General features: G+C 44.2%; 1 protein-coding gene across 1 annotated transcript in view; it reads right to left on the bottom strand.

Annotated features, from left to right (window-relative positions):
* LOC117822367 (nuclear factor of activated T-cells, cytoplasmic 1-like) overlaps nucleotides 1-13,275 on the bottom strand; it is a 77,698-nt gene that overhangs the window by 18,781 nt on the left and 45,642 nt on the right. Inside the window, exon 9 of the mRNA XM_034697062.1 lies at nucleotides 12,149-12,784. Within this exon, the coding sequence (XP_034552953.1) occupies nucleotides 12,149-12,784 (636 nt within the window). The remainder of the gene's footprint in view (nucleotides 1-12,148; nucleotides 12,785-13,275) is intronic.

Below are 13,275 nucleotides of genomic sequence, written 5' to 3' on the forward strand. Positions count from 1 at the left end.
CCCGAGAGGATTCAAAGACACAGAGGAGGAGGTCGCCTCAGGTCAAGTCGTGGACTTATTCAAGTTGACCAGTCAGGGGAAGTTCATAGCAGCTTTTGGCAAATGTTCCACTTTTCCCCGACGCCCTCGGCCTTTCTCGCTTTGATTTTAACACACACACAGACCTCCATCCATCTGGACAGTGTATTGTTTTCAGTAAAGGCAGGCTGTGTGAAAGAGACAGAAACATTTGCTGTCACCTACAAATCATAGAACCACATTTTCACCTGCTTCTGTTTTAATGTTTCAAATCACACAGACTTTACAGTCGCTGGGGTTAAGGGACTGAATCTGCTTCATAACTACCTTAACAGAAATAAAAGCCTCCTCTTTTACTCCAGGATGCAGTAAATCTAATGGATTTAATTAAAATGTACGGGACTTTCTCATTCACGCAGGGCTTAGAAGCCAAGATTTCCAATTCAAGCGTGAGCAGAAAGAATTGTCTTGTCTTCAGGTACTAAAAGGTCAGAGGGATTGAAGTCATCTAACAGATGTGTGTGTTTTATATATCAGTGTGTAAAAACATTGAACTACTTTCTGAGTACGTTTTTATATGTTCAATGTTATTAATATCATTGATGTTCAATATATAATAATTAATGCATAAGAAAGTAAGGAATGTGTGAGGGGCACTCATGTTGGCCACATTGTGTGTAGTGAAGGAGTCATCCCAGAGCACAGTCAGGTGTGTGAGCCCGATTGCCCCTGATCTGGAGCAGGTGTGTGAAGTTTATATAGACTCTTTGACTCCAGTGCTCTGTGCTGACTCAGCTCTCTCTCTGAGTTACTGAGTGGATCTCTTATATGTTCTTTGTGTTGTTTGTTGCCTAAACATTAAAAGACCGTTCTTGCGTTTTGCCCCCTCTCTCTTATTCAACAGTCTTTTAGTTCTCTTTGACGGCGTCTCTCATAGCCCCTGAGTTAGAGTTAAGGAGTGTTCTTGGGTTTCCAGACACTTTGGTTTTCTGTCAGTTGCTCGGCAGCAGTGGTCTAGTTTTTTCCCTTATCTTTGTAAAGCCTTGTTTAATTAAAGGAACCTCTCTGTATTGACCTTGTATTTTATTTATTTATCCCTATCCATCTGATCGCTTGTGATTTTAGTGATTATTCCATTTGGAATAACTTTAAGAACCTCTTCCCCCCGTGGTCCACAATTGCCTCCCACTCCCCCTCATCCTGTCAGAATGCTAATAAAAAACTAGTAGCAACATTAAAACAAAGAATGCCTTTTCTAATAAAAACCTCCTATAGTTCACGTTAACATTGAGTACACTAATAACAGGTGGAATATAGTTGTTTTGATTTCTTGTCAATAACTTAGATGTTGTATTAACCAGTGACAGCTAGCAAGTCATTGATAGCACAGTGTAATCAGCTGGAGTCAAATGTAATGACTTAATACCCGGCTGTCTTATAGATCTCCCGGCCGTGTAAGAATATTGATTCTGATTGGTCCAGACCCCTTGACGACGGTTATTAACTTTCACTAACATGAGCAATACCAGAGTCAAACTGATCACACGTCATGTCAAATGAATCCAAAGGAAAAGAGTTCAGACACATTTAGCTTCTGCTTGTTGACACCATAGACCGTAAGGTGAGGGGGAAATGTTAGCTTTCGTTAGCATCATATTGGTAAACAATGTGGCTAAACCGATAGCTTTTGTTAGCATGCTAAATCAACAGGCTAAGGATGTTTACATCTTGGATCCTGTCCATCAATATGATGAAGGAGTGGAGCAGGTGAGAGAAACTTTAGGTTAGCTATCTCTACAAAGAAAGTTAACCCATGAGTGGTGGTGATGATAGCAGCAGGGTTCAAAGTTGTGACATTAGTTTCTTTTTAAAGGTGTGTGAACCACAGAGCTCAGAGAAGAAGGAGAACTGAATGAGGACAGTTTCATGTTCAATCCACCACAACAGGCAGAGAAGAATCCATCACCATGGGACGATCACTGACGAGGAATCACTGGTACTATTTTTAAAAAATCAATAAAATAATCTTCAATCAATGTTTTGACAACATGTTTGTATTTTAAGTTAGTAGCCGGGTAATAAGCGGGATAATGTTTGATTAGAAGGCTGGAAAAAGAACTCAGTGGTTTAAATCTGGACCCTTTCCTGCAGGTCACTCCACACTCTCTCTTCAGGTTTCCTACTATCCACTGAACTAGGGGTGCAACGGATCAAAAAAACTCACGGTTCGGATCGGATCACGGTTTTGAGTCACGGATCATTTTTCGGATCAGCAAAAAAAAGAAAGAAGACAAGATAAATATAACTTTGTCCCTCTATTTATTTTGTAAAACACTTTGCCCATTAAATAAAAACAAGATTCAACTCAAAATGTACTGCATGTGCAAAGCACCCTCTCTGTGGACCCAGTCCTGCCTCATTCACTGTATTTCATGGCATGGCAAGTGAAGGAGCAGAGGAACTTCAAAAGTTTCACTCCATTCTTCTTTCATTTGCTGATTTTCACCGTCCACTTTTCTTTGAGCTGCAAACTTGGAACACACGTTTTATGCTAGGGTCCTACAGCTGGCAAAGTGCCAATATGCGAACTGCTCCATAAACGAAAGTGAAAGTTAAAAATTGCACTCGCAGCATTGGATTCTAAGTGACCCAGTAACAGCCTGTCTGCGTATCGTTGGCATGGAGACAAGTCCTGGTAAACACACTGTGACCCGACCAAAACACAGAGTGAAGGAATAACAGTTCGGCGACCACATATAGGCGGCCAGGTGCGGCCCGTGGCCCGCGTATTGACAGCCTCTGGTCTAGTGGGTGCGCAACGGAATTTCATAACGTGGCTCAATCACATTCAGCATTCACTGTATTTCACAGGGAAACCAAAATGCTCCAATACATGTGACTTAAGAGATGCAGGAGGTTTTTTCAAGTTCCTCTGCTCCTTCACTTGCCATGACTACTGCTGCGCTTAACGAGTGAGTGTGGATTGAACATGCGGTCATTACCTGAACACGCGCAACTTTTTTCATCAACCGATCCGCGGACCACGTCCGTGCCGAACCGTGGAGAGGCATCCGTACGGATCACGGATCAACGATGATCCGTTGCACCGCTACACTGAATCCTCTCAATAAAGGAATCACAAGCCAAGGAAAATAAAAACAACAGTTGTAATTATGGTAATAATAAAATACAAGGAGAAAAAAAACCTCACAAAAAGTTAAGCTTTGAGATCTGACAAGTGGATAAAAAATAATATTAAATACTTGGTTAATATTATATATATAATTACCCAAACAGAGTTTGTAGAAAATAATAAAATATACATATTTTTCCAAATCTGTTTTATTTGAATAATGTGCTATGATGGTAAGCACATATATTAATGGATACTTAAATGCCCTGGTTTATGCTTACATCAACATATTCCTGTATGTTGTAAAAAGAGATGAGGTAATATACTGCGTAGTTAAATAACAGGAGTGGATGTAAGCTGCTTAAAGATTGACCTGAACTACCTTAAAGGATCCGAACACAGCTCAGCTCTTGGTTAAAAGCACCCTGGCCTGTCTTAAGGAAGAGATATTAATTTGAGGTGTGTGTACGCGTTCATCATTTTATCTCACCATAAAAAACACTTAGTGAGCATTTCAGCTTTTCTCTATTTGTTAGTTTGTTGTTTTGAGAGGATTTGAGCTCAGCTGAGTACGATCAGGAGAGTCGGGGGACCCGTTGAGGTTTATAACAGCCATGGGTTGTATGTCAGCAGTAGGACACTAACAGTTCAGCGGTTATGATCATTCCCTCCCCTGAAGTAAACCCGTTCACCCACTGCTTGGTTAGTCTCTGCACTGCGAGCGGCCGCTGGTGGGAGAGGAAGAAAACGTGATCTTGAACTTTGCCAGTGTTTATCTTCCTTTTGACTTTTAGTGTTTAAGTTTTAACAGTTCAAGCTGTAAAAGGAGCACAGAGTGTCCCCATGTGTGTGTGTGTGTGTGTGTGTGAGGAGAACAGGGGCAGTGGGAGAAGCTGCCAGGGAAAATCACCAAGATCGCATGCTACTTTCTTCCACCTCAGATTTTCCTCTCTTTCTCAAAGTCTATCTGTCTGTCTGTCTCCTTCATTTCTATGGCTGACCTGCTTTCTCTCATGCTCGCTGAATATTCCTGGATGTGAGGACATGATGAGAATCTCCTGACCCCAAACTCTCGAAACACTAAAATAAGTCTCATGACTGGTGGCTGTCCCTTTTATTTAGGCCAATGAGCGATGACCGCAGATACAAAACTGAAAAAGAAGACAGATTCTCTTTTTAAGTTTGTTTTTGAAAAGAGAGATGGAGAACGACATGATTTTAACCACTTTAGACAGATTCACTGTTTTGATAGTTGCATTTTATGTAGTCAATGGACTGTCACACTCAAAAAGGGGACATCTGCATTACGTTTATAGCCTTGTGTCAGATTCTACTGCGACTCAAACTCTTTCAAAGCTTATATCAGTCTCTGTATTTTACTCTCTCTTATACTTTCCATCTTTGCTCTCCCTCCTCCCCTCTCTCTACTCCCTTCCTTCAGAGATATCTGCACATGGAAGAGACGGCAAACTTTGCCAAGAGTTGCAAAACCCAACGGCTTTCCCCATCCCACCCGGCTGGATCAGACTCCTCTGTTGACATCCGTCACTACAGGATTCTATTTCACTGGGCTAACAGGTTTCAGATGGGGAGCTGTTATTAAGTGCTCTGGGACACAGACCTGCTCCTGTTTACCGATGACGCCTGTATTTACATCCCCAAAATACTACCCCGAAAACAATGCAACTGCCAGGGGGTCAGGATCTCAGTGAGGTTCTTCTGTTATTTGAACCACATTTAACTGTCTGTGACTATTTAAGTGTTCTCAAGCGTGGCACCCCACAAGCTCCAGAGAGGATGTCCAACGGCTCATCCTGACCCCTGATGTCCCTTTTAGAGTGTCCAAAAATCTTGCAAATCATATGTGCTTGTTTGGGGTTTTGTATGTGGCTGGATTCTATTAGTTTTCCATGTGCTCATATTTTCAATGCCAGCAGGAAATATCCAAGATTCATTTCAGATTTATGGTTTCTGTAACTCCTCTGTGTTTGCAGAAACATCAGTTATCTCCCCAGAGGAACAGAATTTTAGGGTTTTGGTGTAGCGTTTGCGGTTATTACGGAATGTTCGACTGAAGGGACCAAAGTCCTGTTTGTGCCATAAAGACCTTTTGACTAAACTTCACCAAGGCGAAGATACATACCTCAAAGCTTTGTAAGAAATAAGGCTCTCTTAGTGATCATCCTGTCAAAGCAGTCAACACCACTGACATATGGTGTATAATGATTCAGTAATGAGTGTGTCTGGCATGAGGTGGTAGCTCTATAATCACAGATGTACACAAGAAGATCCCAGCCAAGCCACAGGCCCTGTCTGAGTCCTGACCTGCTGTGATCCGTGTGGCTCGGTGGCTTTTCAACGCGTGTTTCTTAAACCTCAGAATGTGAGCCACATTAACCGAGCCTGCAAAGTGCTGCATCAGGAGAAACTGTAAGAAATACATGACGTATGGTGAACAGAGGGGCTATAGCTTTAATGAAGAGGCCTTGAATGGGGGAAGGAAGCATGCATCTTATGGCTTTACTGTGCTCTGTGATTTTAAATTTGACTGAAGAATAACGAACAAACTATTACAGTTTACAGGAGCAGACCTGCACCACACATTTTTGACGATTGAGCGAAACAAACAGGAAACTCATTAAAAATCAGAATCATAGTCTCACATCTACATGTGGGTGTATCAGATCCCAGACACAAAGGAAACCCAATTTGTTTAGATAATTTAGCACAGTTTCTCAGCAGACACATTCTTCCTCAGTGACTGTGGATATTATGACGGAGCGACTGAAACCAGACCAGAGCTTCTGGCTCGCACATGCACACATAAAAGCTTGAGCGCTGCGGTAATGAATGGATTGAATTCTCACAGATTCATCTAGCTGCACTTATCAAAACTAATAATTTTCCCAATGGTTTTATTAAAAAAGCTGAAAATCAAAGCACTAATACTGTGACCCAATTGCCGAAGTCATACGTAACCACTTACAACCAATTATTCGCCAAACTGGAAGCAGTTGGGACTAAAGATTCTCTACTTTACTAAGTTTCTCTGGAAAAAAAAACCTGATCACAAACAGGAATTTTCAGGCTCTTGAGTTCAGCCAATATGACAAGGGTAAAGAGATGTAACAGGAACCAGAGAGTGTGAAGACAATAATGAGGATCTTATCTGAGAGAGTCTTCCTCTTTAATTGAGAGGCACCATGAAACGTCTGGGTACCATCACTGTCTTTTAGCTGGCAAACATACAGTACATGAAAAAATAACCTAACTCAGCTGTTATCTGCTTTTACAATTTGAGTCTGACCAACATATCAATGGCTGACATAATGGATACATCTGTATTGGGCAGTCATTTTTCTGATTTAGAATTTTTAAAAGACCAGATAATGCAAAAAACATTATTTGGGGTGATTCAGAAATGGTGTCATTGTGTAGTGTAGCTATTGATTAGATGAAACATGGACACAGTCTCTGTGATGTCACCAATTGGTTTCGGATGAGATGGTTGGAAGCCCAGCTATGATGGCCGCCATAGTGGAAACACTGACTCAACCTGTCAACAAATCTAGATAGAAGCAAAGAGGCGGAGCTGAGGTCGCTTTGAGACCTCCTGACAAACAGCTACAATGTGCCTAATGTGTTTTTAAAATATGTGTGTGTGTAAGAATAAATATGAGCTTTGGTACAAGGCTGCAAACATGCTTAATTTTGCTGCAAAAATAAGCATTTTAATACAGGACCAACATAAATTCCTCAGCGTTTGTAGTCAGCTTTAAGTGGACACTCAAAAACGTGCTTTTTTTTTGCCCTTCTGCATTGGCTTCGTTTTTGGAACATTGGAGGATGCTGCTTGAGTCTATCTCATGCAGAAGAGCATGACGGATCAGGGGCTGCCTGCTGAGTGCCTTTGCATTGTCATCATTTTGAAAATAAAGTGCACAGACCACATACAGACAAGGTCTTTCTTCATTTTAGCTCAACTTTTCACAAAATCTGAAGCAGTCTTGGTCAAGTCTCCCCCTCTAAAATCTGTATCAGTCTCACAAATCAGGCCTCAATTAAAAAGTGTGACTTCATTTTCAAAGGTGTGCTTCCACAGGGTACAAACAAAATTAGATTGTGCTATGCAAATCTATCATATAAGCTGTGGTGGGGCATCGTGTACAGTGTCTTGCAAAGGTATTCGTCCTCCTTGAAATTTTACACATTTTGTCACGTTACAAGCACAAACTTAAATTAATTTTATTTGGATTTCATGTGATGGACCAACACAAAGTAGCGCATAACTGTGAAGTGGAAGGAAAATTATACGTGGTGTTAAAGATTTTTTATAAATAAAAATTCAAGTTCAAGGGGGGTGAATACTTTTGCAAGGCACTGTAGGCTCAGCTGCACGGGAGAGATGGGGGGAGGGGTTTGTGGGAGCAGCGCCGGGGTTAATTGACACAGGTGAAGACTGCTTATCGATTGTTCTCCTCTTCCCTGCAGTAGCACGCTGGACCAGGCAGAGAGAGGGGATGAGCAGGAGGAGCAAGACCGGTTTCCTGCCGTGCAGGTTTTTGAGTTGGAGCTTCTGAGCAATAGAAGTGGATTTGTGTTTCACGTGTTGTGGAAGGAAAGTAAAGAAAAGATCACAGTGGACTCGTGTTTGTGTGTGGTCATTGGGTTGATGACCCTTAAACACAGTCGTGAGTTTTAATAAACTTGTATACATTACTTTATTGGTGTCATACACACCCTCCACATATTTAGTCCCTGAGGTCTAAAATCAGATAAGGGGTATTACGGCCAAAGCAGCTCTTTCTGCACTGTAAATGTGTTTGACTCTAAAGGGACACATTTGAATCTGAACTATTGATGATCCCACATGTAGTTGCTGATCCCTAGCTTAGTGGCCAATGACTTAAAGTGCAAAGCTGGAGAGCACAAACTTTTATTCTGTACAATTAATCTCCAAGCTCAAACTTTATCTTATACCTCATCAAGTCAAGACCTGCCGGGCAACAAGATTCTCCATATGGGAATGCAGCAGGGGAAACGAGAATCTAAAATTCAAATCCACATCCTCTTTGCAATCATAAATAATAGAAAAGCCATCACCCCTCTTCTTGCACCTGTCAATATCACTATGTCTAGGAGGAGACTACGTTCTTGACGTTGCACTTAACCACATGACAGCCTCTCGTTCTTTGCACTATTAGCTGGAGATTGACCTGCTCCCAAAAGGCCAGCAGGTCAGAGGTGGAGTGTTGTGAAAGCCCAGGCTGTCACTGGCTCTTGCAGTGCTTCCACATCTCCCTGACTCTACCAACACACACACAGACACAGACACACACATGCAAATACACACAAATACATACTGTCTAAACATACAGGAGCAGCACTGCTTTAGTGAGTCCCATTAGACACTTTAATGAACACCCTTAACCCCCCTAAATCCTCTCTCTTCTACCCCCCTCCGATCCCAGAGCCAGCCTTGCGGCACACTCCAATGTTAGCGACTCAGCATGTTTTCAGCGCGGTGCGGACGAGCTCTCAATCATCATTAGGGTTTTTGCGGAGTCCTGGGGTCTGGGCAGTTTGCCAGGATGTGTAAAAGTTTCCATGAGGAAAGCCTGGAGTTGCCTTCAGATTCGGTGGCGGACGGAGATCCTCGGGAAGGTTAGAATGCTTTTTTTTTGTTGCCAGAGGGAGGGAAGGAGGAAAGGAGGACTGACAACAATTCTGTTTTCGTTTTGAGAAAACAAGCCCAGGAGTTTCGAATGCACAAACCTTGAATTACGGAGGAAACAATCACAAGGAAAACTACCCTACAACTCGAGGCAATCAGAGCACATATGTCAAATGTCAGAAATCGGCAGAGGCTGCGTTGCACTCTGTTTTTCTTATTTCTGGGGAATAAAGGACCTCTGTTTTGCAGAGAGGCAGCTGGTAGAAATCTGGCCGCTCTGATTAGCACTCATTTACTGTGTGCTGCATTCAGCTGCACTTCATGATATCACCCATCACAGCCGCGGCTAATTAGACAGGACACACGGCAGCAGCCTAACAGGAACACACACCTATGGCTGCAGCCAGCAGACATTTTTTATGTACACACACACACACACACACACATGCAAAAACACCCAGAGCAGAGGTCCAAGCAAAGGGTGTGCAATAAGTAATGTGGGCCACATATTCTCAGACTGTGTTTGCGTGTGTGTACGAAGACTGATATGTGCGTGATATGTTGTCTGAGACAAAGGGGGTATGATGTCACCGCAGCACAGACGTGACAAAGCATGCCATCATTCACACGTTTCTTTTTTTGGGGCCTTATTAGTATTGCTAACAAGCCAAAAGTAAATGCTTCAGGCTGTGTTTTTCATAAATTCTATTCTTATATACACTGAAGTCATTTGACTGGCGTGATTCTCACAGTCACGTCTTGTAAAGTACAGTGGTCTGTGAGTGAGCACCACATGTCTGAAAACTTTGTTTTATGTGAATCCCACCACGCGCTGTTTACAGCTGTGACTCAACGATGCAACAACTCTTCCAGCCATGGATATTTCATCCTCAGTTGTGCTGACGTGATGTTAATTCCCAGGTTTGAGAAGTGAGGCTGACGCAGGTGAGAACCGTCGAGCAACAGGATAAGAAACGGCTGCTCAAACCTGCTGCTGGCTGGGTTCTTCTCGTCCTTGCAGATATAAGAATAATCGCCTCATGTCTCACATTGTTGTTAGTAAGCTTCTATCACAGCAGAGGGAAGAGTTTAGCAGATTACAATGAGAGCTTTCAAACGGCAGCCAGGGGGGTTTACATCTCAGACTCCCTACATACTAACCCAGCTCCTGACGGTACAGTAGCTCACCGCTGATAAGTTGAGTGATTTCTCAGGGGCTGAGTAAAACCTAGACCTAGCCGGGGAGACACATTTCCTCAGGTTGATGGGAGCAGGAGGCCTCAGCGTTCAAGCGTAGGAGGCGCTCCACTCTTGGGGAAGATCAAGTGCGCTCCCACAGACTCCAAATCACTGGCCCCCAATTGCTGGGGAGGAACGCTACTCTGCATGGCTGGCGTTAAATCACTGCTGCCGCGATGAGGTCATCCGCTTGTCTTCCCTCTCTAATGGAGCGCTCAGCTCACTAACGTACGGTGGTAATGCGTGCAGACGGGGAGCGGGACGCCCTGTGAGCCGCCTTCCGATCTTATTTATTTTAGCTTAGGGCTCATTTGAGGGGTTTGGGATTGGGCCGGGCCTGGGAGCAGGAGATGCCTTTGGAGTATGCTGTTACCACCGCACACTTACAGGGACTCCAGGAGCTCACCACAGATGCTTGCACAGACGATAGGTGATTCAAAACGGCAGCTCACTGAGGTTTCCAAAAGGGGCTGCCTCTCTGTCCTTGGTCAATCAATACACATTCCTGTGCGTCCCTAATGTAGCTGTAATCACTGGCTGAATACATTTGGCCACCTGGCTGGAGAGAGATTGAGCCTGCTAAAGTGACAGTGGATGGAGTAGTGGGCAGGAGAAACAAGGTTACACCATTTCCCCTTAGCACTGCTTTGTATATTTGGTATATCTTTATACTGCTGGTGTAAAAGGATCCCTTGCCAACCTTATTACAAAATGCTAAATGAAGCTACAGTTTCACTTCATTCAATCAATGCTGAAATTAAAGCTTCTTGGTGCTATAACTATTCAAAACCTCCAAGAAGAAGTTTAAATGAGAAGTTTTCTTTCAAATTGGATTTCCAGCACATCCTGCTCGGCTCAGAGAAAAAAGACAAGCCGAAGAAAAACACAACAACTACAAAGCTGATATCAGTTTATAAAGCCGATAACAGACAGACATACCTCTTGTCTCTGTGTTGTGTTTATGAGCTAAGAACTAATGGGACTCATCAGGACTGACAGATTTGCTGACAACCACATTTCAACTCAATTACAGTTCCACAGCAGCTCCCCAGGTCCCCTCATGCCTATCACCCTTCTACTCCCAAAGCTGTTGAGTGAAGTTTGCACACACTCATATGCACACACACACAGCTATGCATACGCATGCACACACTACATCAGCTAACTGAACAAAAGGTGCACAGGAAGGGAAATATCCACATGGAGTTGTCTTCCCCCCTCCTCCCTTAGGATGCCTGGGGATTTTCACATTTCAACCTGGCACCGTGCCATTGATGTGTACTTTGAATATATATCATAACAACAAGTGGAGCCTCTGCTAACAGAGATAACAGGTTGGTGACCTGAGAGACGTGATGTGTGATGGACACAGGAGGTAATAAGCTCGACCATATGGTCCCTTGGGTGTGACTGGTACATTGCCAGAGGGAGGCTGGTGACCCCACAGCCTCCCCTGATGACGACAGCCGCATGGTGTCGACTCCATGGGGAAAAGACGGGAAAACAAAGCCTCTGCCTCCCTCCTCTCAGCATCCCTCCCAGAAATATGGGGGGAAAAATGGTTCTGTTCAGGAAACCCCTACCCATTGTTTTGCTTCCTTCATTAGTCCTTGTGTCAACAGTTTGGTTGGCTACGCGTGTGCCACTGTTTTAGTTCTGCTGAACCCCCGGATGACCTCAGCGCTCTGATGTTTTGACAGATTGTTTCAAAATCCCATCAAGGCAATTTACTGTTTTCAAGTGAAGCAGCCTATTGGACAACACAAGCCGGACAGCATGTTACAATGAAAAGCAAATAAATGTGCTGAGTCTAAATTTATACAAATCTGACGTAGGTCTGCTGCCACAATTCCATCAGGAAATACTGAGAGGTGCAGCAGGGTGCGGCCATGTGTGAGGGTTTGCAGATAAGAAAAAGGTGCTAAAAAATGTAATGTGCTACGTGAACAGCTGCTTTTAGCCTGGACAAAGAGCTCATAAATAGAAGCTTTCATCTAGAAAAACCAAAAGCCTTCCATTACTCCAATGATTAGCAACTGGAGATTTGCCAAGAGTATAGGTACACCTTGCTCCTCTTTACTCACCATCATCTAGGTACATCTGGTCCAGTTCCTGGGGCTCCTGTTTGACGGTGACAGGGGGACTGGCATCTTCAGGTAACAGGCTTGGTGAGCTGGCTGCTGCCTGGGCCTGACTGGGGCTGTAGGCCTGAACGAATGGGCTCTCTGCTGATGCCCCGGGAGTGGATGGATGGGATACCGGGGATGATGAGGGACTGCTGTTGGCATAGATTGGATGGTAACCATGAGGCCCTGGACTGTTGAGGTGGTTGGGGCTGCCCTGGGAATGGAGCATACCAAGGGAAGTGTTGTGGTCTGGTGATGCTGAGTGGCCAAGGCTTGGACAGCCAGGGGTCTCTTGGATTGGGGGTACCACAGAGCCTGGTGGTGCCGCATGGGTCGGGCTGTTGGGGAGGCACTTGGTGTACACCACAGGGGACAGGTCATGCAGGGTTGGGCTGGAGCTGGGAGATGGCGATGGCATGGCAGCATGACGGGGCGGGCAGGGAGGGTAGCCACCAACCAAGCAGGCATCAGGATCGGCAACAGGCATGATGGGAGTGAGCCTGGGCTGGCTGTAATAGGGCTTTGAATGCATTGGCAGTCTTGCAGTCCCCAGAGAATCATATTCATCACTGGGTTCTGTCTTTATTATCGGCACTGGGGGGAAAAAGTAGAAAGAAAGGTGCAGATATTAAAAAACGTGCAGGGAGTCCACGTGGCTCAGTGAGTGCACGAGTCAGGCTGAGTAAAGCAGTGAGCAGGCATAATTGCGGCAGCAATACCCTCCATAATCCAAACAAACAACCACCAGTGGATTTGGGCGCTGTGTCAACTTGGCTGAGCTCTCTAACAAAAAAACCCTCGGGCCTCCCTCCCCTCTTTACCACACCATGAAAAAAAGCGAAAGAATAGGGGGGAAAGAAAAATGGATGAGTCATCAGTGTGGAAAGCCACAGCTGGCTCTAATAATGAATAAGACCTATTTTCTTTGGACTATCCTCCAGCTCTGATATGCAATAAAAGACTACTTTAAAGTGCTGGGCTGCTGCTGTTGCTGCTGCTGCTCAAGGACCCCGAGGTTTCCTCCACGCTGCAGAAATAATTGTTTCTCTCAGGACCAAAGATAGTGGGGAGAGTGAAAAAAGGAG

Source organism: Notolabrus celidotus, chromosome 12 (genome assembly GCF_009762535.1).
Source record: "Notolabrus celidotus isolate fNotCel1 chromosome 12, fNotCel1.pri, whole genome shotgun sequence".
Classification (NCBI taxonomy): Eukaryota; Metazoa; Chordata; class Actinopteri; order Labriformes; family Labridae; genus Notolabrus; species Notolabrus celidotus.